A 26790-nucleotide genomic window follows, 5' to 3' on the forward strand; every position below is an offset into this window, starting at 1 on the left:
TTAGAATTTGTCAGAGGTTTTCTGAAAGCGTTATTTGAGATTATTAAATGACATTCTCTTATTTGTCTTGGTCTTCACCATCAGATGCCTGTGAGCTCACACTGGACCTAAAAACAGCACACAGACTCCTCTCTCTAACGGACATGATCAAAAAGGTGACGGGGGAGAAATGAGCAGTTGTATCCTGATTACCCAGAGAGATTTGAGAAACAATCACAAGTGCTGTCACAGGGGTCGTGGAATGGAGATCAAGACGCAGCGTGGATAGTGCTCATTTTCAATACTTTAATGAAGACACTTGACAAAATAACAACACAACCAACACAGTCCCGTCAGGTATACTTAGAGTAAACGGAAAACAACTACCCACAACCCCAAAGGAAAAACAGGCTGCCTAAGTATGGCTTCCAATCAGAGACAACGAAAAACACCTGCCTCTGATTGGAAACCATACACCGGCCAAACATGGAAAAACAACACATAGAAATAGAAAACTAGAACACTCCCACATAGAAACAGAAAACCCAAAAACCCACACAAACAACCCCCTGCCACGCCCTGACCATTTTACTATGGCAAATGACCTCTTTACCTTGTCAGGACATGACAAGTGCTTCCTTAGCAATGGTTCTGACTGAGCAATGTTACTGGGAGGTTGAGTTGAGTGGGCCAACTGCTTATTCATATTTATTTTTTATTTATTTATTTAACCTTTCTTTAACTAGGCAAGTCAGTTAAGAACCAATTCTTATTTACAATGACGGCTTACCAAAAGGCAAAGGGCCTCCTGCGGGGACAGGGACTGGGATTAAAAATATAAAATATATAGGACAAAACACACATCACGACAAGAGAGACAACACAACACTACATAAAGAGAGACCTAAGACAACAACTTAGCATGGCAGTAACACATGACGACACAACATGGTAGCAACACAACATGGCAGCAGCACAACATGGTAGGAGCACAAAACATGATACAAACATTATAGGAGTGGCATATGAAAGAATCGACTGATGTCATAGTGTACTGATGTCATAGTGTGCTGATGTCATAGTGTGCTGATGGTATAGTGTGCTGATGTCGTATGCTGATGTCATAGTGTGCTGATGGCATAGTGTGCTGATGTCATAGTGTGCTGATGTCATAGTGTGCTGATGGCATAGTGTGCTGATGTCATAGTGTGCTGATGTCATAGTGTGCTGATGGCATAGTGCTTGACCACAATGACATATCTTGGAGCCTGAGGTGTTACAACGACATATACATTGCCTGGGTCAATGATAAGGGCACTTTCTTAAGTAACCCCTTCTCCAATAGAGTAAGAATGTATCTGGACTGGCAAACCGGCATGCTGTCCTTCTACCGCATCACCCATGACACATTAACCCTCCTGCACTTATTTGAGACCACATTCACTGAGCTCTCGATTTTGGTTTTTATGTAGAGCCTTTCTCCTCAATGTCCCTGTGTCAGTTAGAATAGCCTCGTATTCTGGTTTGGTTTGGTTTGGTTTATTCGGATCCCCATTAGCTTTTGACAAAGCAGTAGCTATTCTTCCCGGGATCAAAAACACGACAAGTAACTAAACACTGATAGTCAAGATCAGTCACACAAATTTTAAATACAACGATATACAAACAATGCACCTGAGCAAAAGAGGGAAGTCACACTCCTGTTCCTATGTGATATGATGGAACATGTTTCCCTGAAAATACGACACACAAATTAAATTAAAATAAATAATGTACAGTTGTGGCCAAAAGTTTTGATAATGATACAAATTTTAATTTCCACAAAGTTTGCTGCTTCAGTGTCTTTAGATATTTTTGTCAGATGTTACTATGGATAACTGAAGTATAATTACAAGCATTTCATAAGTGTCAAAGGCTTTTATTGACAATTACATGAAGTTGATGCAAAGAGTCAATATTTTCAGTGTTGACCCTTATTTTTCAAGACCTCTGCAATCCGCCCTGGCATGCTGTTAATTAACTTCTGGGCCACATCCTGACTGATGGCAGCCCATTCTTGCATAATCAATGCTTGGAGTTTGTCAGAATTTGTGGGTTTTGTTTGTCCACCTGCCTCTTGAGGATTGACCACAGGTTCTCAATGGGATTAAGGTCTGGGGAGTTCCCTGGCCATGGACCCAAAACATCGATGTTTTGTTCCCCAAGACAAAAGTTATCACTTTTGCCTTATGGCAAGGTGCTCCATCATGCTGGAAAAGGCATTGTTCGTCACCAAACTGTTCCTGGATGGTTGGGAGAAGTTGCTCTCGGAGGATGTGTTGGAACCATTCTTTAATCATGGCTGTGTTCTTAGGCAACATTGTGAGTCAGCCCACTCCCTTGGCTGGGAAGCAACCCCACACATGAATGGTCTCAGGATGCTTTACTGTTGGCATGACACAGGACTGATGGTAGTGCTCACCTTGTCTTCTCCGGACAAGCTTTTTTCCGGATGCCCCAAACAATTGGAAAGGGGATGCATCGGAGAAAATGACTTTACCCCAGTCCTCAGCAGTCCAATCCCTGTACCTTTTGCAGAATATCAGTCTGCCCCTGATGTTTTTCCTGGAGAGAAGTGACTTCTTTGCTGCCCTTCTTGACACCAGGCCATCCTCCAAAAGTCTTCGCCTCACTGTGCGTGCAGATGCACTCACACCTGCCTGCTGCCATTCCTGAACAAGCTCTGTACTGGTAGTGCCCCGATCCCGCAGCTGAATCAACTTTAGGAGATGGTCCTGGCGCTTGCTGGACTTTCTTGGGTGCCCTGAAGCCTTCTTCACAACAATTGAACCACTCTCCTTGAAGTTCTTGATGATCCGATATATGGTTGATTTAGGTGCAATCTTACTGGCAGCAATATCCTTGCCTGTGAAGCCCTTTTTGTGCAAAGCAATGATGACAGCACATGTTTCCTTGCAGGTAACCATGGTTGACAGAGGAAAGAACAATGATTCCAAGCACCACCCTCCTTTTGAAGCTTCCGGTCTGTTATTCAAACTCAATCAGCATGACAGAGTGATCTCCAGCCTTGTCCTCGTCAACACTCACACCTGTGTTAACGAGAGAATCACTGACGTGATGTCAGCTGGTCCTTTTGTGGCAGGGCTGAAATGCAGTGGAAATGTTTTTTGGTGATTCAGTTAATTTGCATGGCAAAGAGGGACTTTGCAATTAAATGCAATTCATCTGATCACTCTTCATAACATTCTGGAGTATATGCAAATTGCCATCAAACAAACTGAGGCAGCAGACTTTGTGAAATTAATATTTGTGTCATTCTCAAAACTTTTGGTCACGACTGTAATGTATTTGTCACATGCTTTGTAAACAACAAACTAACGGTGAAACAGTTGAGGCTGCTGCGGGGAGGACGGCTCATAATAATGGCCGGAATGGAGTGATGTGTTTGATACCATTCCATTGACTCCATTCCAGCCATGATACTCCATTCCAGCCATGATACTCCATTCCAGCCATTATTATGAGCCTCCACTGGTGTTGAGCCTTATTTGCATATTTCCCAGCGTCCCTTTCGAGTGAATTTTATAGTTACAGTATCACCCTTGACTGTGTTTGCTAGTGACAGAGGCATGGTTGTTGCATTCATTCATTTTCAGTCCTGTGGCCTTCACTAAGTGAGATCCTAAGTGATGTTATCATTCAAATGAAATGATTGAAGACAATAAAATACACATTTCCTAAGGCCTTATTTTGAGGGCCTAGTTTTACCCTAATAAAGTGGACTGAAACTCATGGTTTACAGGCCACATCAGGCCTTCAAGTCACATTATGCTGGCTTGCAAAATAATGTGTAATTTCTATTGGAATCCAGCCAGAGTTGGGATATCCAACATTTGGAATGTTTATTCACCCGCAACCTGCATTCAGAAAGACTGCCAAGGTTAGGAAGACTAAGATATGAGACTACCCAAAGCAGGGGTATTCAACTCTTACCCCACGAGGTCCAGAGACTGCTGGTTTTCTGTTTTTCCTGATAAGTACAGTACTTGTGTTCCAGGTTTAAATAAGTCCCTAATTAGAAGGGAACAATGAAAAAATGCAGTGGAACTGGCTTCAAGGTCCAGAGTTGAGTTTGAGGGACGTAAAGCATCTAAATGGAACAACCATTTCAATAACAGGTAAAATAAGTCAAAATAATTGATTGGATTAGTTTAGAAAAAATGTATGTTATTTATATTTGAGTAGTATAACATTAATTCATCGATCAATCAATGGAAAAACATAAAATAAAATGAAATCAACCTGCAAAACAGCATGCTGGGAAATATGATAATGATGGCCATGGTTTTGGTTAAACTCTGGTTATAAATGCTGTGTTCACGTGCTAGCTGGAACTAGGAAACGTAGACATTTCCGACTTGCTAATTTGTTGTTTCCTAGTTCCGACTAGCACGTGAACGCGGCATTACACCAACACTGGGGTTCTTTCATGCCACTGTGGCTCAGTTGGTAGAGCATGGTGTGTGCAATGCCAGCATGGTGTGTGCAACGCCAGGGTTGTGGGTTTGATTCCCACGGGGGGCCAGTACAAAAAAACACATCAAATAAACTGTATGAAATGTATGCATTCACTACTGTAAGTCGCTCTGGATAAGAGCGTCTGCTAAATGACTAAAATGTAAATGTTAATTGAACTTTTTCTTTCTACTAGTACTGACTTTGCCGATAGCTAGTGTAACCGATGTGAAATGGCTAGTTAGTTAGCGGTGGTGCGCGCTAATAGCGTTTCAATCGGTCACGTCACTCGCTCTGAGACTTGAAGTGGGGTTTCCCCTTGCGTTGCAAGGGCAGCGGCGCGATGGGTAACGATGCTTCGGTGGGTGTCAGTTGTTGATGTGTGCAAGGGTCCCTGGTTCGAGCCCGGGTTGGGGCGAAGAGAGGGACGGAACCTACACTGTTACACTACTTTATTGAGGAAAAATGTACTTACTATGACTGAGATCTGTGGTTGTTCCACCTAGCTATCTTAATAAGTAAGTCGCCCTGGATAAGAGCGTCTGCAAACGTCAAATGTAAAACCCTTCACAGTGTTAATTTAACTCCTGAATCAACACTAGAAATTGGTACACTGAAAAATCAACACTAGTTAAACACTGGCCAATTTGCTGTGTGCTATGAAAGGGATACATTTTAATAACTTTCAGAATTCTAAAGAACCCTAGATGCCATGTCAAGAACCCCCCACTTAACTCAAAGGTTTTTTATTGGGCATCAGTTCTCCAAGGAACCTTAAAATCTGAGGAAGAACCATTTAATAACGTTCATTTTTTTCAGTGTAGGTAGAATGTTTATTTGTCAGGTTGACACAACAATACTGTTTCTCAGTGAACTCATTTACACTGAGTGGAATTTTATGTTGAGACATTTGATTTAGCTGTTTTTTTAAACTGATGAGAGAACATTATGGCTTTTCAATCAATTGAGTCCTACCTACCTGTGCTCTGTACCAATCCTTCAGCCTAAGATTTTTTTCTTGCCATTGAATTGTATTTTATTTACAAAGGCAACATCGTAAATCAAATGCTGGACAAAGACACCCTCCCCAGGATTTCATATCCCTAGCCTGTCAAATGTATAATAGGTAGTAGAATTCTCCTTCTAAATAAAATAAACGTACCAAGAACGTAATACTTGAAAACATGGGAAATCATTTGTTTCTATGTACTTATGATAGCACTGTGAGCTCATTATCAGAAACACAAAATTGATTTCCAATCAAGGTCATGTTCTCACACACTCCAGACGGTAGATGGCAGTGACAAAGCCCTTTGTTTTACAGAACTAAATCCTACTTCAAAGGAAAGGGGAAGCCGGCGTGCACGACAAAACAACTACCGAGGGAGAACGGAGTTGACAGCTGGTTAATATTTAGCGGTAAGTCATTTTAATTGAGCACCGCAACACTCATTTACCATTCTTTATAGTCACTGCAGTGTGTTGGCTGTAAGGTAAAGTTGACTAGCGAAGTGAACTACGTTGTAACTATTTATTTGCACGCAAAAACATTTGGCATGGAGGTAAGGTTGTTAGTGTACACAGTTCGCGCGCGGCAGCAAGAACATTGTCACTCTTTCTCTTGACAGGAACAACACATGAACCATTCGTGACAGACAGGTTCCAAAGCTTGTTCCCAAAACAAAAATATAGCAGACTAAACTTAACTCCATCGTGAAAGAAGTTTCTGATCAACTCCAACGGAGTGGAGCAGAGACCTGGGGCGTATTCCCATTACGGAAACCGTTTATGAACCAAACGGAGCATAACGAGAGTTTATATTGGACAAATTCTGTTAGGTTCCGTTTGCTTCTGTTTTAATAAACGTTTTGCAACAATTGCCCCAGGGGTGTATTCATTGTGGAAAACGTTTACCGTTTAAGAAACAAACAGAAGTAAACGGGAAAGGGAACTACCTGAATTTGTCCAATAGAAACTATTGTTTGGAGTAAACCGTTTGCAACAGAATTTCATAATGATTACACCCCAGGTTTGGTGGAACTAATAATGAAATTTTTTTTGAAGTATTGACCTCGGGCGAATCGATGTATTTGGAGCTGAATTCCACAAAGCCTGGTCTTTGCTCCACTCCATTGGTGAAGTGGAGCTGGAACTGAGCATGCCCAATTTTGACTGGAGGTCGGACAGAAATTCTCAAAGGCATTGGCCTTCTTGCCTGCTTCCAGTAGCGCTAAAGCTCACGCATGGCCGCCCATCATTTATCTAAACAGGAAGTCACATTGAGATTAAAATCTATTTTACAAGAGAGCCCTGTACACAACAATACAAACAGAATATTAAAACAACATACACATGTGTATATAAAACAATCAAATTCAGCAGAATAAGACAATTAAAATAAAAACATTTAATTAAAGGATTCACATTCAGCTACAAATAAATCCTCAATCAATAATGTAAACTTCCTGAGTGACACCAGCACATCTAACTGCAGTGAACTCTGCAGATTGTTCCACAAATTAGGGGCAAAAAAACAAAATGCAGATTTTACCAAATCTGTGGAGACTGAAGGGCTCTCTAGTGTTGTCCATTCCTGTGAACGGTTTGGTAACTTGTGATTTAAAAAAAATCTTAATTAATGATGTTACATATAGAGGGGGTTTCTGTCAGATTGCTTTGTATATAACTAAAAGAGAATGCAGCTCTCTTTTTACAGACAGAGAGGTCCATCCCATGTATTTGTAGTCTGCATTTGTGTGCTGCTATTGCTTTAGTCACTGTCATGCAACTTGCAAAATATTTTTATAAAGAAACTGATAAAACACACAGGTGCAAAATCAAGGTGACTTACTACGTGCACATGATAAAGGAAAGGAACGAGGTGGGTAGCTAATAAGTGTGTCATTGTAGTAAAGAATTTATATAAAAAAACACGTCTTAAAATTTTGTTAGTGTACATACAACTAAATGTTTAAATACTGAGAGCTTTATGTCCATACTAGCCTATTGTGTCGCACGTGAAAAAGCTTCATTGTATTTCTGTGTGTAAGCTATAGCTTTGAAATAAGGGAAGTAATATATCCTAAATCATTTTTTGTTCCTTCTTAGGTTTTCTGTCTGGCTCCTGACCTGTTTAGTGTTTATATGCTGTATAATATGACATGTAGCCTATTTTAAATGATGAGCGCTTCTTGCATTCACCTTTTCAATGTTTATTCAAATACTTTTCATTCAAATCCGTTTTGGTTTCAATACTTAACCAAATGGTAGTTCCGGGTAATCAGAAAAATAGATGGGTATTGGTTAAAATGTGTTTTCTTTTTTTTTAATGAAAGGAGCGAATTTGGAGTGGCAGTTTTGTATTATTTATTTGTATTATTTTTTTTATTTTTTAGCAGAGCAGGTGGAAAGGATGTGGTGCACGGAAGCGGTGCACGAGCACTCCTTCATGAGCTATTTCCCAACTCTCAACTCCACTCACATACTCTGAGTGGAGTTCATCAGAAACTTCCTTCACAGTGGAGTTTAGGCAGCTACCTCTAAGCTAAAGTGATGTTTGGTAATGTAAGCAATCAGTCAGTGGTGACCATTTTTTTAAAACTTATGTTTCATTGTTTGACAATTGCCTTGTTTACCCCTTGTGTAATGTTGCTAGGTCACCCACTCTCAGGTTGGTTGCATATACAGTAAGCATTTTGTCGTGCGTTCCTCACTATACAGTAAGCATTTTGTCGTGTGTTCCTCACTATACTGTAAGCATTTTGTCGTGCGTTCCTCACTATACAGTAAGCATTTTGTTGTGCGTTCCTCACTATACTGTAAGCATTTTGTTGTGCGTTCCTCACTATACAGTAAGCATTTTGTTGTGCGTTCCTCACTATACTGTAAGCATTTTGTTGTGCGTTCCTCACTATACAGTAAGCATTTTGTTGTGCGTTCCTCACTATACAGTAAGCATTTTGTTGTGCGTTCCTCACTATACTGTAAGCATTTTGTTGTGCGTTCCTCACTATACTGTAAGCATTTTGTTGTGCGTTCCTCACTATACAGTAAGCATTTTGTTGTGCGTTCCTCACTATACAGTAAGCATTTTGTTGTGCGTTCCTCACTATACTGTAAGCATTTTGTTGTGCGTTCCTCACTATACTGTAAGCATTTTGTCGTGCGTTCCTCACTATACAGTAAGCATTTTGTCGTGCGTTCCTCACTATACAGTAAGCATTTTGTCGTGCGTTCCTCACTATACAGTAAGCATTTTGTCGTGCGTTCCTCACTATACAGTAAGCATTTTGTTGTGCGTTCCTCACTATACTGTAAGCATTTTGTTGTGCGTTCCTCACTATACAGTAAGCATTTTGTTGTGCGTTCCTCACTATACAGTAAGCATTTTGTTGTGCGTTCCTCACGATACAGTAAGCATTTTGTCGTGCGTTCCTCACGATACAGTAAGCATTTTGTCGTGCGTTCCTCACTATACAGTAAGCATTTTGTCGTGCGTTCCTCACTATACTGTAAGCATTTTGTCGTGCGTTCCTCACTATACAGTAAGCATTTTGTTGTGCGTTCCTCACTATACAGTAAGCATTTTGTCGTGCGTTCCTCACTATACTGTAAGCTTTTTGTCGTGCGTTCCTCGCTATACTGTAAGCATTTTGTCGTGCGTTCCTCGCTATACTGTAAGCATTTTGTCGTGCGTTCCTCGCTATACTGTAAGCATTTTGTCGTGCGTTCCTCGCTATACTGTAAGCATTTTGTCGTGCTTGTCTCGCTGTACAGTAAGCATTTTGTCGTGCTTGTCTCGCTGTACAGTAAGCATTTTGTCGTGCTTGTCTCGCTGTACAGTAAGCATTTTGTCGTGCTTGTCTCGCTGTACAGTAAGCATTTTGTCGTGCTTGTCTCGCTGTACAGTAAGCATTTTGTCGTGCTTGTCTCGCTGTACAGTAAGCATTTTGTCGTGCTTGTCTCGCTGTACAGTAAGCATTTTGTCGTGCTTGTCTCGCTGTACAGTAAGCATTTTGTCGTGCTTGTCTCGCTGTACAGTAAGCATTTTGTCGTGCTTGTCTCGCTGTACAGTAAGCATTTTGTCGTGCTTGTCTCGCTGTACAGTAAGCATTTTGTCGTGCTTGTCTCGCTGTACAGTAAGCATTTTGTCGTGCTTGTCTCGCTGTACAGTAAGCATTTTGTCGTGCGTTCCTCAAAACTGTGATTATTGTCTGTGCTGTAGATGGCATCTGGGTCAAGGAGTGTTGGGGTATGGAGACTAGAGGGCTTAGGCTATTTCTGTGATGGGTGGCCGGCGGTGGGGAATGAGGTATTGTCATTCCTCTTCTGTACGTTCAGTCCACTCCAGACTATTGAACATAATAATGAACAGATTTGTTAAAGATTTAAGCATTGGAGGCTACACCGATTTAAAAAATAAATAAATAATAATAATAATCACCTGTGCACAGTCTCGCTTCTGTCTCAGTGTTCTGATAATAACTGTTAGGCTGTGTGAAGTCTCAGTGTTCTGATAATAACTGTTAGGCTGTGTGAAGTCTCAGTGTTCTGATAATAACTGTTAGGCTGTGTGAAGTCTCAGTGTTCTGATAATAACTGTTAGGCTGTGTGAAGTCTCAGTGTTCTGATAATAACTGTTAGGCTGTGTGAAGTCTCAGTGTTCTGATAATAACTGTTAGGCTGTGTGAAGTCTCAGTGTTCTGATAATAACTGTTAGGCTGTGTGAAGTCTCTGTGTTCTGATAGTAACTGTTAGGCTGTGTGAAGTCTCAGTGTTCTGATAATAACTGTTAGGTTGTGTGAAGTCTCAGTGTTCTGATAATAACTGTTAGGCTGTGTGAAGTCTCAGTGTTCTGATAATAACTGTTAGGCTGTGTGAAGTCTCAGTGTTCTGATAATAACTGTTAGGCTGTGTGAAGTCTCAGTGTTCTGATAATAACTGTTAGGCTGTGTGAAGTCTCAGTGTTCTGATAATAACTGTTAGGCTGTGTGAAGTCTCAGTGTTCTGATAATAACTGTTAGGCTGTGTGAAGTCTCAGTGTTCTGATAATAACTGTTAGGCTGTGTGAAGTCTCAGTGTTCTGATAATAACTGTTAGGCTGTGTGAAGTCTCAGTGTTCTGATAATAACTGTTAGGCTGTGTGAAGTCTCAGTGTTCTGATAATAACTGTTAGGCTGTGTGAAGTCTCTGTGTTTTGATAATAACTGTTAGGCTGTGTGAAGTCTCAGTGTTCTGATAATAACTGTTAGGCTGTGTGAAGTCTGTGTTCTGATAGTCATCTGGACTAACAGTTACTAACTAGTCATGATGGCCTACTTTGTTTTCATAGTGAACGCTTGTATGCTGCTGTCAGTCAACACAAGGAAATGGCTAGTGGAAGACAATACTCTGACTGTGCCGGTCTTTGCAGTCTCCTTCAATCCCTTTAGAAATGAAGCGCCCTATAATGGACAGCATATGGATCCTGTATTTGCACAGACAGTTGTCTGTGTCATTGGCAGTGGCAACCCGCCCCTAAAAAAAAAAAATGGTTGGATTATAGATTGTTTTAAATGCTCATAAAAGTGAGGTAAATGTGTACATAAGGTGGCAAGAAAAATGTATGTGAACCTTTTGGAAATACCTGGATTTCTGCTCAAATTGGTCCTAAAATTTGATCTGATTTTCAGGTCACAACAATAGACAAACACAGTCTGCTTAAACTAATAACACACAAACAATTATAAGTTTTCATGTCTTTATTGAACACACCGTGTAAACATTCACAGTGCAGGGTGGGAAAAGTATGTGAACCCTTGGATTTAATAACTGGTTGACCCTCCTTTGGCAGCAATAACCTCAACCAAACATTTTCTGTAGTTGCGGATCAGACCTGCACAATGGTCAGGAGGAATTTTTGACCATTCCTCTTTACAAAACTGTTTCAGTTCAACAATATTCTTGGGATGTCTGGTGTGAACTGCTCTCGAGGTCATGCCACAGCATCTCAATCGGGTTGAGGTCAGGACTCTGACTGGGCCCCTCCAGAAGGTGTATTTTCTTCTGTTCAAGCCATTCTGTTGTTGATTTACTTCTGTGTTTTGGGTCGTTGTCCTGTTGCATCACCCAATTCCTGTTGACCTTCAATTCGCGAACAGATAGCCTAACATTCCCCTGCAAAATGTCTTGATAAAGTTGGGAATTCATTTTTCCATCGATGATAGCAAGCTGTCCAGGCCATGAGGCAGCAAAGCAGCTCCAAACCACGATGCTCCCTCCACCATACTTTACAGTTGGGATGAGGTTTTGATGTTGGTGTGCTGTGCCATTTTTTTTTCTCCACACATAGTGTTGTGTGTTCCTTCCAAACAATTCAACTTTAGTTTAATCTGTCCACAGAATATGTTGCCAGTACCGCTGTGGAACATCCAGGTGCTCTTTTGCAAACTTTATTTGGACAGCAGTGGCTTCTTCCGTGGTGTCCTCCCATGAACACCATTCTTGTTTAGTGTTTTACGTATCATAGACTCGTCAACCAAGATGTTAGCATGTTCCAGAGATTTCTGTAAGTCTTTAGCTGACACTCTAGGATTCTTCTTAACCTCAATGAGCATTCTGCGCTGTGCTCTTGCAGTCGTCTTTGCAGGACAGCCACTCCTAGGGAGAGTAGCAACAGTGCTGAACTTTCTCCATTTATAGACATTTTGTCTTACCGTGGACTGATGAACATCAAGGCTTTTAGAGATACTTATGTAACCCTTTTCAGCTTCATGCAAGTCAACAATTCTTATTCTTAGGTCTGAGATCTCTTTTGTTCGAGGCATGGTTCACATCAGGCAATGCTTCTTGTGAATAGCAAACTCAAATTTTGAGTGATTTTTAATAGGGCAAGGCAGCTCTAACCAACATCTCTAGTCTTGTCTCATTGATTGGACTGCAGGTTAGCTGACTCCTGACTCCAATTAGCTTTTGGAGAAGTCATTAGCCTAGGGGTTCACATACTTTTCCCAACCTACACTGTGAATGTTTTAATGATATATTTTCAATATAGACAAGAAAAATACAATAATTTGTGTGTTATTAGTTTAAGCGCACTGTCTATTGTTGTGACCTAGATGAAGATCAGATCAAATTTATGCAGAAATCCAGGTAATTCCAGGGGTTCACATACTTTTTCTTGCCACCATATGAAGTTATTTCAGATTGCAAGTTAACTGGCTAGTTGTGACATGTTAGCTAGATATCCCCAGTCAGATTGTATCTGCATGCTTGTTGCGTTCTCCCTGGTGCGTTCGTTCGTGAGCTGACTGCTCATTCTACATGGTATAATCTAATCCATGTCAGCGTGAAGCTGTGTTCATTCGGTTTTTGACATGCAGAAGTAAAATGGGTGTGTTTATGCTGCTGTTCAAATGCCCAGATCACTTTATGTCTTCACAAAAAAAAAAAACTCCCGGTAGTTTGAAAACTTGGCATCATATTTTGTTCATGCAGCTTTGTTGATAACTCCAACCACCTCACTCCCCTAGTATTCAACCAATCAGTGGCCGTCATTGGGCCTGTTATCAGTGAGTTGGATAGTGAGTGCCTTTTCTGAGAGCTCAGTTGATGATCCCACCCTAATCATAAACATTGGTGGAAGCAAGGCCTTTCTACAGGACACTGTCACAAAGGTTACTGTCTCAAAGGTTAAAAGCCTTTATTGGGTTCGTCACACTTTGGGTGGTGGAGGTGACCCACTGCCAGACAGACAGTGGGTCGGTCAATGCCAGAGGGAGATGGGGACGTGTTCTATCAGCCATCTTGGATTAAATTAGTCATAGGCGTCGGAGGAGGATGTGTGTATTATTAGTTTCAACACACTGTTTATTGTTGTGACCTAGATGACGATCAGATCAAATTTTATGACCAATTTATGCAGAAATCCAGGTAATTCCAAAGGGTTCACATACTTTTTCTTGCCACTGTATGAAGTTATTTCAGATTGGCACACAGGCAGGCGTTAGGACAGGCACACAGGCAGGCGTTAGGACAGGCACACAGGCAGGCGTTAGGACAGGCACACAGGCAGGCGTTAGGACAGGCACACAGGCAGGCGTTAGGACAGGCACACAGGCAGGCGTTAGGACAGGCACACAGGCAGGCGTTAGGACAGGCACACAGGCAGGCGTTAGGACAGGCGGGCATTAGGACAGGCGGGCATTAGGACAGGCGGGCATTAGGACAGGCAGGCATTAGGACAGGCGGACGGGCAGGCATTAGGACGGGTGGACGGGCAGGCATTAGGACGGGTGGACGGGCAGGCATTAGGGCGGGTGGACGGGCAGACTTTAGGGCAGGCAGGCTTTAGGGCAGGCAGGCTTTAGGGCAGGCAGGCTTTAGGGCAGGCGGATCTAATACTTTAAAGGGGCCATCTGCAGTTGCTACATCCTGTTTTTTTTGTTGTACTTTTTAAATGAATGATTGAAGGGTATATCGTCATAATAGAATATAACAGTAATATCTACCAGGTTGAAAGTCAACCATCAACACTAGGTGTTCAACCATCAACACTAGGTGTTCAACCATCAACACTAGGTGTTCAACCATCAACACTAGGTGTTCAACCATCAACACTAGGTGTTCAACCATCAACACTAGGTGTTCAACCATCATACATTAGCCATCAATTAATGAAGGAAACTGAAGAGGCCGGCATTCCAGTAGCACTATTCTCCTCATCCTCAACCCACCAGTCCTATCTCTCCCAGTCCCTCAAGGCCTGATAGCCTTAATGCTGTGTTTCTTCGAGCGCGGTGGTGTTGAGTGTCTTCACACTGTCGTTGTAGCTATGTATTTATGAGTTTCTCCCGTCCTCGGGTGTCCGAGATGGGCTTCCACTTGGTTTAGTGCAGCCTGTCCGTGTCAACGCCGGGGAGGAGAGTGATGAGTTATGTTTGGATAGTGTTACTAGTGTAGGCCTCTGCACCCGATACTTTTCTCTACCCTGTCCACCCCTGGCCCTCTTTCAACCCCCTGAAAGGAGGGCAGGCTATTCTGGGGACCGGGGTTACCCATGGTCACATGTTATGTGTGACAAAGTTGAGATATGTGTGGGCAGGATCTGTCTAAAAGAAGCATGTGGTTTTAGCTAGTGTGCTAGCATTCTATAGCATTCTATAGTATATCATGGAGTTGGTTTTGTTTCAAATCAGATCAAATGTAATTTGTCACATGCTTATTTACAAAACGTGTAGACTAACAGTGAAATGCTTACTTACGGGGCCCTTCCCAACAATACAGAGAGGAAGGGGGTGGGAAAGTAATATAAAAAGTAAAGAAGTAATATAAAAATAATAACACAAGGAATAAATCCACAAATGTTTTGTATACGGAGTGTATTTAGCAGACTTATGGCTTGGGGGTAGAAGCTGTTTAGGATCCTGTTGGTACCACTTATGAGACAACCTAAAGGAAGGAGGTCGGAGACCTGGCAGTGTGGTGCCAGGACAACAACCTTTCCCTCAACGTCACCAAGACAAAGGAGCTGAAAGTGGAAACGGAGGGCCGAACACACCCTCATCCACGTTGACAGAACAGTCTATGGCTTGGGTGGCTGGAGTCTTTGACTGTTTTTAGGGCCTTCCTCTGACACCGCCTGGTATAGAGATCCTGGAATGCAGGGAGTTCGGCCCAAGTGATGTACTGGGCCAAATGCACTACCCTCTGTAGCGCCTTGCGTTTGGATGCTAAGCAGTTGCCATACGAAGCAGTGATGCAGCCAGTCAAGATGCTCTCAATAGTGGAGCTGTAGAACTTTTTGAGGATCTGAGTGCCCATGCCAAATCTTTTCAGCCTCTTGAGGGGAAGAGGCGTTGTCATGCCCTCTTCATGTCGGTGTCTGTGGACCATGATATATTTCCTTAGTGATCGACCTGCTCCACTACAGCCCTGTCGACGTGGATGAGGGTGTGATCTCAATACCAGGCGGTGTCAGAGGAAGGCCCTAAAAACGGTCAAAGACTCCAGCCACCCAAGTCATAGACTGTTCTGTCGACGTAGATGAGGGTGTGTTCGGCCCTCCGTTTCCACGATCAGCTCCTTTGTCTTGCTGAGGTTGTTGTCCTGGCACAACACTGCCAGGTCTCTGACATCCTTCCTTTAGGCTGTCTCATCGTCGGCGGCATTCTTAATGATGGTGTTGGAGTTGTGCGCAGCCATGCAGTCATGGGTGAACAGGGAGTAGAGGAGGGGATTGAGAACACACCCCTGGGGGGGCCCTTGTGTTGAGGGTCAGCGTGGTGGATGTGTTGCATACCCTCGGCCCATCAGGAAGTCCAGGATCCAGTTGCAGAGGGAGGTGTTTAATCCCAGGGTCCTTAGCTTAGTGATGAGCTTGGAGGGCACTATGGTCTTGAACGCTGAGCTGTAGTCAATGAACAGCATTCTGTCGTAGGTGTTCCTTTTGTCCAGGTATTATGGTATTAGTACACAAGGGGTCGCCAAAAAGACCATTGGGCATCTGTTACCAGAATGCTAACAAAATTAGCACAATTAATAGTGAATTTCCTTGGTGGTTGCTAGATAAATATGCCAATGAGCAGAAACGAAAATAAACTAAGTGTAAAAAAGCAGGCAGTCCAGCGCATAAATGTATCCATGTTTAAATAGAAGCTACTGAATGTCATTTTTGGTGGGTTTGGATAATTTACAAGCGAATCTAAATGAGAGACATTGTACAAATGAACAAAGTTTTGATGCATGCTTGTCTGCTCTGAAGCAGCATGTGTACACTGCGTCTGTCTGGAGGGAGAAGGGGCGGGAGGAGATGACTGGGAGGAGCAGACTGGCCGAGAATGGAGAGGAGAAAAAGGCATGAAAATCAAGATGGTGGCAGCTGTACATAACTCCTCCAAAGTGCTTTGACGACTTAAACATGGCAGAAAGCTCACACAATATGTGACTCGTTTCAGGAAACAAGGTGTATGTCGCATGGCACTACTTCACAGGAGAGCCATTTGAACTTTACATTTTTTTAAAATATCTTTTTGGCAGAAATGCGTTCTGGAACATGTGACCTTTCATGTGCCTTAATAACAAATGTGTATGCCATCTGTAAACACAAATACAATTGTTAAATTAGGAGCCTAGTTGGTTTAGCCACAGAAGTCAGCAACCTTCCCACTAGCCATGATTAGCTGAGATAATGAGTGGGCTGGACATGCCGAGAGATGAGTTTGGAATGGTCTGCCATGTACAGTGGTTCCTCCTTTAAAAGTTGCAAGCTTGCACCGTGGGACTTAGCGGTACCCAGTGTCATGGCTTCATTGCTCCAGACCACCACAAGGGGGAGTTAGAGAACTCATTATGCATTTGGGTCCAAAGGTTTTTATATGACCAATCATATCGAGTGGTTCCAATGACGAATTTTAATGTAAATGTTTTAGGGACTCCTGAGAACCAGCAAACCAGGCAGTTGTCCTGGGAAAGGAATGAAGTAAAGAATCTAGCTAGCTAAAGCATTTACTGCAAATTGAATGTACAATTGTGTAAGCTTGCCTTGCAATGCAGCTGAAGTAACATAGCTAGCTAACTATCTAGTTGCGTATTGTGTAGTGGAGGATAAAAATGACTGTCTGCCTATGGATGTGTAGCTAGCTACAGTATGTAGCCGATCTATGTATGGACTAAAGGTCGACCGATTATGATTTTTCAATGCTGATACTGATTATTGGAAGACCCAAAAAAATCTGATACCGATTAATCGGCCAATTTTTATTATTTTTTAAATATATTTGTAATAATGACAATTACAACAATACTGAATGAACACTTTTTTTATTTAACTTAATATAATACATCAATAAAATCTATTTAATCTCAAATAAATAATGAAACATGTTCAATTTGGTTTAAATAATGCAAAAACAAAGTGTTGGAGAGGAAAGTAAAAGTGCAATATTTGCCATGTAAAAAAGCTAATGTTTAAGTTCCTTGCTCAGAACATGAGAATGCTGATGGTCTTCAATATTCCCAGGTAAGAAGTTTTAGGTTGTAGTTATTATAGGAATTATAGGACTATTTCTCTCTACCATTTGTATTTCATATACCTTTGACTATTGGATGTTCTTATAGGCACTATAGTATTGCCAGCCTAATCTCGGGAGTTGATAGGCTTGAAGTCATAAACAGCGCAATGCTTGAAGCACAGCGAAGAGCTACTAGCAAATCCAGGAAAGTGCTGTTTGAATGAATGCTTACGAGCCTGCTGCTGCCTATCACTGCCCAGTCAGACTGCTCTATCAAATATCAAATCATAGACTTAATTATAATATAATAACACACATAAATACAAGCCTTAGGTCATTAATATGGTCAAATCCGGAAACTATCATTTCGAAAACAAAACGTTTATTCTTTCAGTGAAATACAGAACCGTACGGAATTTTATCTAATGGGTGGCATCCCTAACTCAAAATATTCCTGTTACATTGCACAACCTTAATTATGTACAATTCTGGCAAATTAATTATGGTCTTTGTTAGGACCGTAATAGACATGCCTATATTTCCCCCATTGCAAACAAAGGAAGACAGCAGAGTTCCAATATTATTTTTGTTTACATTTGAACTATAAAACAACGTGAGCAGATCTCATTGCCAACAATAGCGAAGCAGGCATTGAACAGTAAGGTGGGAATAGAACGCTCGGAAGGCGAGTTGTTGCCATGGTGCTCAATACAACTAATAGGAACTGGCAGGGTGAAAAATGCACTCAAATAAGGCCTGTTTTTTTCCGATTACTTCAAAACGACGCCAAGCAGCTGGGAAATATGGTCATATTATGAAACTGGGCTCCACGGCGGATGCAATGAACTAGTTATCAGAAAAGAACGTTGTTAAAAATGTAATGTGTCCATCCTACTATCTACATGGATTTCAGAGCACTCTCGTCTGAGTGTATCAGATCGCAGAATAATTACTTTATGAGCGCTCAACACCCGTTGAATATGGCCGGTGTCAGTAAACGTCGGGAAAAAAGTGTAATTGAATTGTTTCCAGCAGCGCATTTACAGTCACCAACACGAAAACTGCCTTACCAGCTATGCTAGGGTGAGTAAAATGGTCAGAGTGGTCTCTTTTGGGTCTGGAAGTAGCTAGCCAACGTTATCTTGGGTGCTTGACTACCGTTGTAAGGCCAGAACACTCAAATCAACCCTACTCCTCGGCCTGAACATCCAGTCTGCGCTCGGAGAGCGAAACGGTCTGAATTCACAAACTGACAGTTTTTCTCTGAATGGAAACACCATAATATTAATCAAATTAAGTAAGCCAAATTTCTTAATAAATCCCATATACTATGTTATTACAAAAAATATTTTAATTTCTCTGGTAATGCCAATACAGAATACTATCAAATGCTTCTCAAAGATGCAAAGGTGGTCAAACTAGCAAAAACTTGCAGTAACAGAAGAAATGGCTGTGAATTAAATGACGTGTCCCAGAATGCTGCAGCAGCACGCAGGGTGTGCCGCAGTATGACGCAACGTTTAAAGGAGGAACCACTGTAGCAGGCTTCTGTCTATAACATGAGCTGGTCAGTATGTGTAGGTAATCCTTTCTAACGCAGCTTTTTATAAAGCTATCACGTAGTAGAACAGCATAAGTGTTGCTCTCCACTTTCTGGAGGACAGAGTTTTGAAATCAGTGGAATTAGAGTATGATATCTAAGGAGATGGAGAACATTCTGGCCTTTGATTGCAAATATGCAGACGGAGTCGAAAAGAGGACACACAGAAGGCTGTTGTATATGCTCCGAGAGAAAAGCGCCCTGAATTTATGAACGGGCAATCTGAGTTTACGCTCTGAGTTTACGAATGCCCAGAGCACACTCTGGCACTCCAGATTAAATTTACCAACACACCCATAGTATATAACAGCCTTTAGTCTTGAAATCTTTGGTTGTTTAGTACATGGCCACACATGTGAATCCTTAAATGGATGGGTGGGGCTAAAGCTTAAGAGGGTGTGAACGATGCTGAAAGGGTGTAGACCAAGAGCTCTCCAGTAGGTACCAAAACATTCAAGGGCCATTTTCTCAAAAGTGAGATTACAAGTTTATCAACTTTCAAAGTATAATTACTTTCCTATTGTTCCTCATCTCTAGTGTGTGATACACCATTTTCTAGCTGAGTCTCTACTTTTATCCAATGTAAAAAAACATAATTTCAAATTTTGCTACATAAGACCGACTCGTGCCTGTCGGTCCCATATGATGCCCCGTTAATTTATTAATTCAGTAAATTACTTTGATAACAAGCAAGTTAAACTTAGGTGTCGCGTTAATACAGATTTCTTTATTTTTCACGCAGGAAAAAACAGAACCCTTACATCTCTTGCTGTGTTTTTTTAAGTGCAGAACTAAAATGCTAATTGTAATTTCTGCTCGGCATTAGCCATTCGGATAATGACTGTAAATCCTTATTTTGAATTTCAGTGAGCTCACTGGCTTTGGTTTCTGACATGTAGAGTGTACATAGTCATTCTAGCTTTGTGTAAGACCAGTGGCAAATCATTTGTAAAATAGAGAAGAGTAACGGCCCGAGGCAACTGCCCTGAGGGACACCGCACTGTACATATGTGACACGCTCGATCATAATCATTTGGAAGTTGCAATGGCTAATTTGCATATAAATTATGTTTTTGTCCATTTAGATTGTGTCTTTAGCATTGAGGCTATGTGATTTCGGCTAGAACGTAAGGATGGACTAACTTTAACAAACGACTGTATATCACAGGACACAAAAGAAGGACCGTTTTAGTTATGCTCTTCACGGCATGTGGCCATAGCAACTCCAAACAGTGGTACGACACCCAGTAGATGAGTAGAACTGAGTTAGAGAGATGAGGCAGCATTATTAGACAGCATGCAGACTTCTTCACAGGCACTGAACTCAGTCTCTCAGGGTTGGTCTGTTTCTCAGTCTTTCTTTCTGTGTTGTCCTCTGTAGGTGTTGACTGGTGGTGAGACTGGAGGAACCTTTGTGAACCAGTCATCTCATCGTCCTCAGCCTAGAGCGATGCCACTTTGTAGAATGAGACCCTTCTCCTGACACAAGGAGGGTAGTCCTCCCCCAACCTTAGCAACCCGGACTCTCTACCCACCTACCTCACCCACCTACCTCACCCACCTACCTACCTACCTACCTACCTACCTCACCCACCTACCTACCTCACCCCTGACCCCCATTACCTCACCCCTGACTAACCCATAAACCCTGCCCTCAAATTACTACCTCAACACTCTATGTAAAACTGCTGCTCTTAAACCGCTCTGTCCCCACCCTCCTGAGTATTACATTACATTCAACACACCAACAGGGGGAATTAAAAAAAGCATTGCCAGTGCCTACTCCCTGGTGTCCATTTTGTGCCCAGAGTGGAGTCATCAGTAGGGTGCTCTAAGCCTGTGTACTGGCACGCGACGATGCTGCTGAACTTCGAGTGACATCCCCACTCTGTGATGTCAGAGGCCGGAGGAGAGGGGCGGGACCAGAGTGGGAATCTCATGTTTGTTGTTGGCTGTGTCGATGAAGACCACCGAGGCTCAGAAGAAGGAGGAAGAATGAAGAACGAGGGAGAGATGCAAAAAGGCGAGGAGGAGGAGGAGGACGACCAGGATTATGACTCGGTGTGTACGTGGAAGCAGAAAAAAAGACTAGTCTTTACTTGATTCCTTGCTTCCTCACCTCCTTCTCAAACTGCATTTGAGAAGAATCCAAGATCTCTCTCCTTGGACCTTCTCCTCCAATGCATTTTGAAAAGGAGGAGAGATGACAGGACAAGAAAAAATTGCCTTTGCCTTCACAAGTAATCTTATAACACATGATGTACAGTAAATGACAAACGGTGATCTTTACATCCACCCCTTCTGTCTGGTTCCCCCAGCCTCCAGAGAGGCAGATCGTGGTGGGCATCTGCTCCATGATGAAGAAGTCCAAGTCCAAGCCCATGACCCAGATCATGGAAAGGCTGTGTAAGTTTGAGTACATCACAGTGGTCATCTTCCCCGAGGAGGTCATCCTCAACCAGCCCGTGGACAAATGGCCCCTGTGCGACTGCCTCGTCTCCTTCCACTCCAAAGGTACAAACCAACGTACGTATGTGCACCCACCGTACACTATTAACTGCATCAGGTACTGGTTTTCTCACATGCACAGCTATAATGTCATGTATTTAGCCTGTATACAGACCCTTGGAACAATAATGTCATGTATTTAGCCTGTCTACAGACTCATGGAACAATAATGCCATGTATTTAGCCTGTCTACAGACTCATGGAACAATAATGTCATGTATTTAGCCTGTATACAGACCCATGGAACAATAATGTCATGTATTTAGCCTGTATACAGACCCATGGAACAATAATGTCATGTATTTAGCCTGTCTACAGACTCATGGAACAATAATGTCATGTATTTAGCCTGTCTACAGACTCATGGAACAATAATGTCATGTATTTAGCCTGTATACAGACCCTTGGAACAATAATGTCATGTATTTAGCCTGTATACAGACCCATGGAACAATAATGTCATGTATTTAGCCTGTCTACAGACTCATGGAACAATAATGTCATGTATTTAGCCTGTATACAGACCCTTGGAACAATAATGTCATGTATTTAGCCTGTCTACAGACTCATGGAACAATAATGTCATGTATTTAGCCTGTCTACAGACTCATGGAACAATAATGTCATGTATTTTGCCTGTATACAGACCCATTGAACAATAATGTCATGTATTTAGCCTGTATACAGACCCATGGAACAATAATGTCCTGTATTTAGCCTGTATGGAACAATAATGCCATGGTTAAGACATGTATTTCCTGTATTTATTTACATGGTTGTGTTTATGTATGTATGGGGGTGGGTGTGTAGGTTTCCCATTGGACAAAGCGGTAGAGTACGCCAAACTCAGAAACCCACTTCTCATCAATGACCTGAACATGCAGTATTACATACAAGACAGGTATGATGGTAAACACTCAGTCATTCCTGCCTTGTTCATACTTTGTAAAAGTCTACTGACACCTGAAACCCCACCTCTTTAAGGAATACCTGGGATAGGATAAAGTAATCCTTCTAACCCCCCCCCCCTATTGTAAAGTGGTTGTTCCACTGGATATCATAAGGTGAATGCACCAATTTGTAAGTCGCTCTGGATAAGAGCGTCTGCTAAATGACTTAAATGTAAATGTAATATAAACGTTGTATTCTGTCCCCTCAGGAGGGAGGTGTATCGTATCTTGCAGGAAGAGGGCATTGATCTTCCTCGTTACGCTGTGTTAACCCGAGACCCAGACAGACCTGAAGGTAAGTGTTACAACACATCTTGTCTCTTGTGACAGACTGGTACTATTAAATCAATTAGCGAGCTAGCATGCACCCAAGATTTGGTTCTGGGTGCCAAGATTACAAGTGTAGCCACTTGCACAGCTGAATGTGTTCTTTTTCCATAGTGCGATTGGTTAGAATGCTTCAGGAGGGGGGTTCAATGTGCTTGAGTCTCGGTATGAGCTAGATCAGGAGGAAGTGTTGCGGCTAAGGAAGCACAGCGACTTCTTTTTACATATGCATTTTCTATAGACCTCAAGTTCCGAGGCCCTGTCTCTGATTGGCTGGGTGGCCTTTCATTCTAGAGTGTAACCTGGTGGAGGGGGAGGATCATGTGGAGGTGAACGGGGAGGTGTTCCCCAAGCCCTTTGTGGAGAAGCCTGTGAGTGCTGAGGACCATAACGTTTACGTCTACTACCCCACCTCAGCTGGAGGGGGCAGCCAGAGACTCTTCCGCAAGGTACTGAGGGACTAGGGAGGGACAGTCAGACGCTGTATTGTATAGGAACTGCTGTTGGAATTATAGTGAATGGGTGGAGTTTTTTGGAGCCATGCTGTACAGAATGGTCCGAAACTCAACTGTACACACTTAGTACTCAAACCAAACTTTCACCCCCTTATTTAGATATTTTAGTTGCACTTGATTAGATTTTTTTTTCTTCTTGAAAGAATCGAACAAATGGAATAGTCCCAAAAGTGCAAACCCCCGTCCCATCTGGCTGGCTCGATCAAGCGCTCTGTCGATACTATTTGAACCCAGGTTTGACTGTCTCCTCTCTCCTGTAGATAGGGAGCCGCAGCAGTGTGTATTCCCCAGAGAGCTGTGTGAGGAAGACTGGCTCCTACATATACGAGGAGTTCATGCCAACGGACGGCACTGATGTCAAGGTATCATCTTAAGTGTGTGTTGGTGTGTGAGCCTGGTTCAGGTCAGTCATTTGTTTGATCGGCTGTATGGGGTGTGTCTTTTGTTGATGTTTAGGTTAATCGATTGGTGGACTGTACAGTGCCTTCAGAAAGTATTCAGACCCTTTGACTTTTTCCACATTTTGTTGTGTTACATCCTTATTCTAAAATGGATTAAATAGTTTTTTCCCTCATCAATCTACACACAATACCCCATAATGACAAAGCAAAAATGTGTTTTTAGAATTTTTTTGGCTAATTTATAAAAAATAAGAGGATATATTTACATAATAATTCAGACCCTTTAATCAGTACTTTGTTGAAGCACCTTTGGCAGTGATTACAGCCTTGAGTCTTCTTGGGTATGACACTATAAGCTTGGCACACCTGTATTTGGGGAGTTTCTCTGTATACTTTTTTTTAATACTGTATCAGGTGTACACTGCGGGGACTAGGGCTGTGAATTTTCAGCGACATCACGATATGATATTATCACCATACCAAGGTGCTGATAGGATATGTATTGCGATTTAGAAACGGTGATTTAAAAAGAACTAAACATATTGCTCACCTTACGTCTGCTGCAGAGGGACACGATAGATGCCATGGGAAAACAAGTATTGATCAGTCATGGAAATAAACATGCAGGTACACCCAACTAGGGCAAAAATAATATTGTCAAAACGATACGATATAATATCCCGATATGTCACTGTATTCCCCCCCCCCCCCCCTCGATCACTACTGTGGCCCTGACTATGTGTCTATGATGTCAGGTGAACACAGTGGGCCCTGACTATGTGTCTATGATGTCAGGTGAACACAGTGGGCCCTGACTATGGTATGATGTCAGGTGAACACAGTGGGCCCTGACTATGGTATGATGTCAGGTGAACACAGTGGGCCCTGACTATGGTATGATGTCAGGTGAACACAGTGGGCCCTGACTATGGTATGATGTCAGGTGAACACAGTGGGCCCTGACTATGGTATGATGTCAGGTGAACACAGTGGGCCCTGACTATGTGTCTATGATGTCAGGTGAACACAGTGGGCCCTGACTATGGTATGATGTCTGGTGAACACAGTGGGCCCTGACTATGGTATGATGTCTGGTGAACACAGTGGGCCCTGACTATGGTATGATGTCAGGTGAACACAGTGGGCCCTGACTATGGTATGATGTCAGGTGAACACAGTGGGCCCTGACTATGGTAGGATGTCAGGTGTACACAGTGGGCCCTGACTATGGTATGATGTCAGGTGAACACAGTGGGCCCTGACTATGGTATGTCAGGTGAACACAGTGGGCCCTGACTATGGTATGATGTCAGGTGAACACAGTGGGTCCTGACTATGGTATGATGTCAGGTGAACACAGTGGGTCCTGACTATGGTATGATGTCAGGTGTACACAGTGGGCCCTGACTATGGTATGATGTCAGGTGAACACAGTGGGCCCTGACTATGGTATGATGTCAGGTGAACACAGTGGGCCCTGACTATGGTATGATGTCAGGTGAACACAGTGGGTCCTGACTATGGTATGATGTCAGGTGAACACAGTGGGTCCTGACTATGGTATGATGTCAGGTGTACACAGTGGGCCCTGACTATGGTATGATGTCAGGTGTACACAGTGGGCCCTGACTATGGTATGATGTCAGGTGAACACAGTGGGCCCTGACTATGGTATGATGTCAGGTGAACACAGTGGGCCCTGACTATGGTATGATGTCAGGTGAACACAGTGGGCCCTGACTATGGTATGATGTCAGGTGAACACAGTGGGCCCTGACTATGGTATGATGTCAGGTGAACACAGTGGGCCCTGACTATGGTATGATGTCAGGTGTACACAGTGGGCCCTGACTATGGTATGATGTCAGGTGAACACAGTGGGCCCTGACTATGGTATGATGTCAGGTGAACACAGTGGGCCCTGACTATGGTATGATGTCAGGTGAACACAGTGGGCCCTGACTATGGTATGATGTCAGGTGAACACAGTGGGCCCTGACTATGGTATGATGTCAGGTGAACACAGTGGGCCCTGACTATGGTATGATGTCAGGTGTACACAGTGGGCCCTGACTATGGTATGATGTCAGGTGTACACAGTGGGCCCTGACTATGGTATGATGTCAGGTGTACACAGTGGGCCCTGACTATGGTATGATGTCAGGTGTACACAGTGGGCCCTGACTATGGTATGATGTCAGGTGTACACAGTGGGCCCTGACTATGCCCATGCTGAGGCCAGGAAGTCCCCAGCCCTGGACGGTAAGGTGGAGCGGGACAGCGAGGGGAAGGAGATCCGCTACCCTGTCATGCTCTCCGCCATGGAGAAACTGGTGGCCCGCAAGGTCTGCCTGGCCTTCAAGGTGAGTCTTTTCAACCAATCAGACCACTCGTTCTGTGTTTGTCTGTGTGTGTGTGTCATCTCACCCAATCAACCTGATGCGGTGCATCCCAATAGTCTGAAGAGGCTTCCTCTCCTCAACCTCGTCTTATCTGCTTTATCTGCAAGAGCTGCGTAGGTAAAAGCATCTGTCGTGTTTTTTCAGGTAAGTGCAGATGAATGGAGGAACCCTCTTTTGACTACTGGGATGCACTCCACTTGATTGGCTACATTCAGTTTCAAATGTCTGACAGTGACGCTCTCTCTCTATGCCAGCAAACTGTGTGTGGCTTCGACCTCTTGAGAGCAAACGGCCACTCCTTCGTCTGTGATGTCAACGGCTTCAGCTTTGTGAAGAACTCCATGAAGTACTATGACGACTGTGCCAAAGTCTTGGGGTAGGTGAGGCAGGCTGTCATGCTGAAGGTTCAGCTAGCGCTCATCCATCTCTGTTCCTTTACTTTAGTACGTTTTAGTTTTACAGGGAGTGTGCACTTGAATCAACATTCCTATGAAAGTGACAGTTTTAGCCAGCCGCCTAATTTCCAACTGCAGTCCCTGGTTTAGCCCCCTGATTTCCACATTGCTACCCAGGGGACAGCTGGGTAACTAGTCATACTGTACAT

The 26790-nt window shown here is 42.9% G+C and overlaps 1 protein-coding gene across 1 annotated transcript in view; it reads left to right on the forward strand.

Annotated features, from left to right (window-relative positions):
* The first annotated feature begins 5819 nt into the window (after positions 1 to 5819).
* LOC115193064 (inositol hexakisphosphate and diphosphoinositol-pentakisphosphate kinase 1) overlaps positions 5820 to 26790 on the forward strand; it is a 62178-nt gene continuing 41207 nt past the window's right edge. Inside the window, exons 1-9 of the mRNA XM_029752048.1 lie at positions 5820 to 5913; positions 20465 to 21144; positions 21402 to 21609; positions 22402 to 22492; positions 22751 to 22836; positions 23163 to 23317; positions 23644 to 23745; positions 25986 to 26147; positions 26441 to 26562. Coding sequence (XP_029607908.1) covers positions 20977 to 21144; positions 21402 to 21609; positions 22402 to 22492; positions 22751 to 22836; positions 23163 to 23317; positions 23644 to 23745; positions 25986 to 26147; positions 26441 to 26562 — 1094 coding nt within the window. The 5' untranslated portion in view covers positions 5820 to 5913; positions 20465 to 20976. The remainder of the gene's footprint in view (positions 5914 to 20464; positions 21145 to 21401; positions 21610 to 22401; positions 22493 to 22750; positions 22837 to 23162; positions 23318 to 23643; positions 23746 to 25985; positions 26148 to 26440; positions 26563 to 26790) is intronic.

This window comes from Salmo trutta, chromosome 4 (genome assembly GCF_901001165.1).
Source record: "Salmo trutta chromosome 4, fSalTru1.1, whole genome shotgun sequence".
NCBI lineage: Eukaryota > Metazoa > Chordata > Actinopteri > Salmoniformes > Salmonidae > Salmo > Salmo trutta.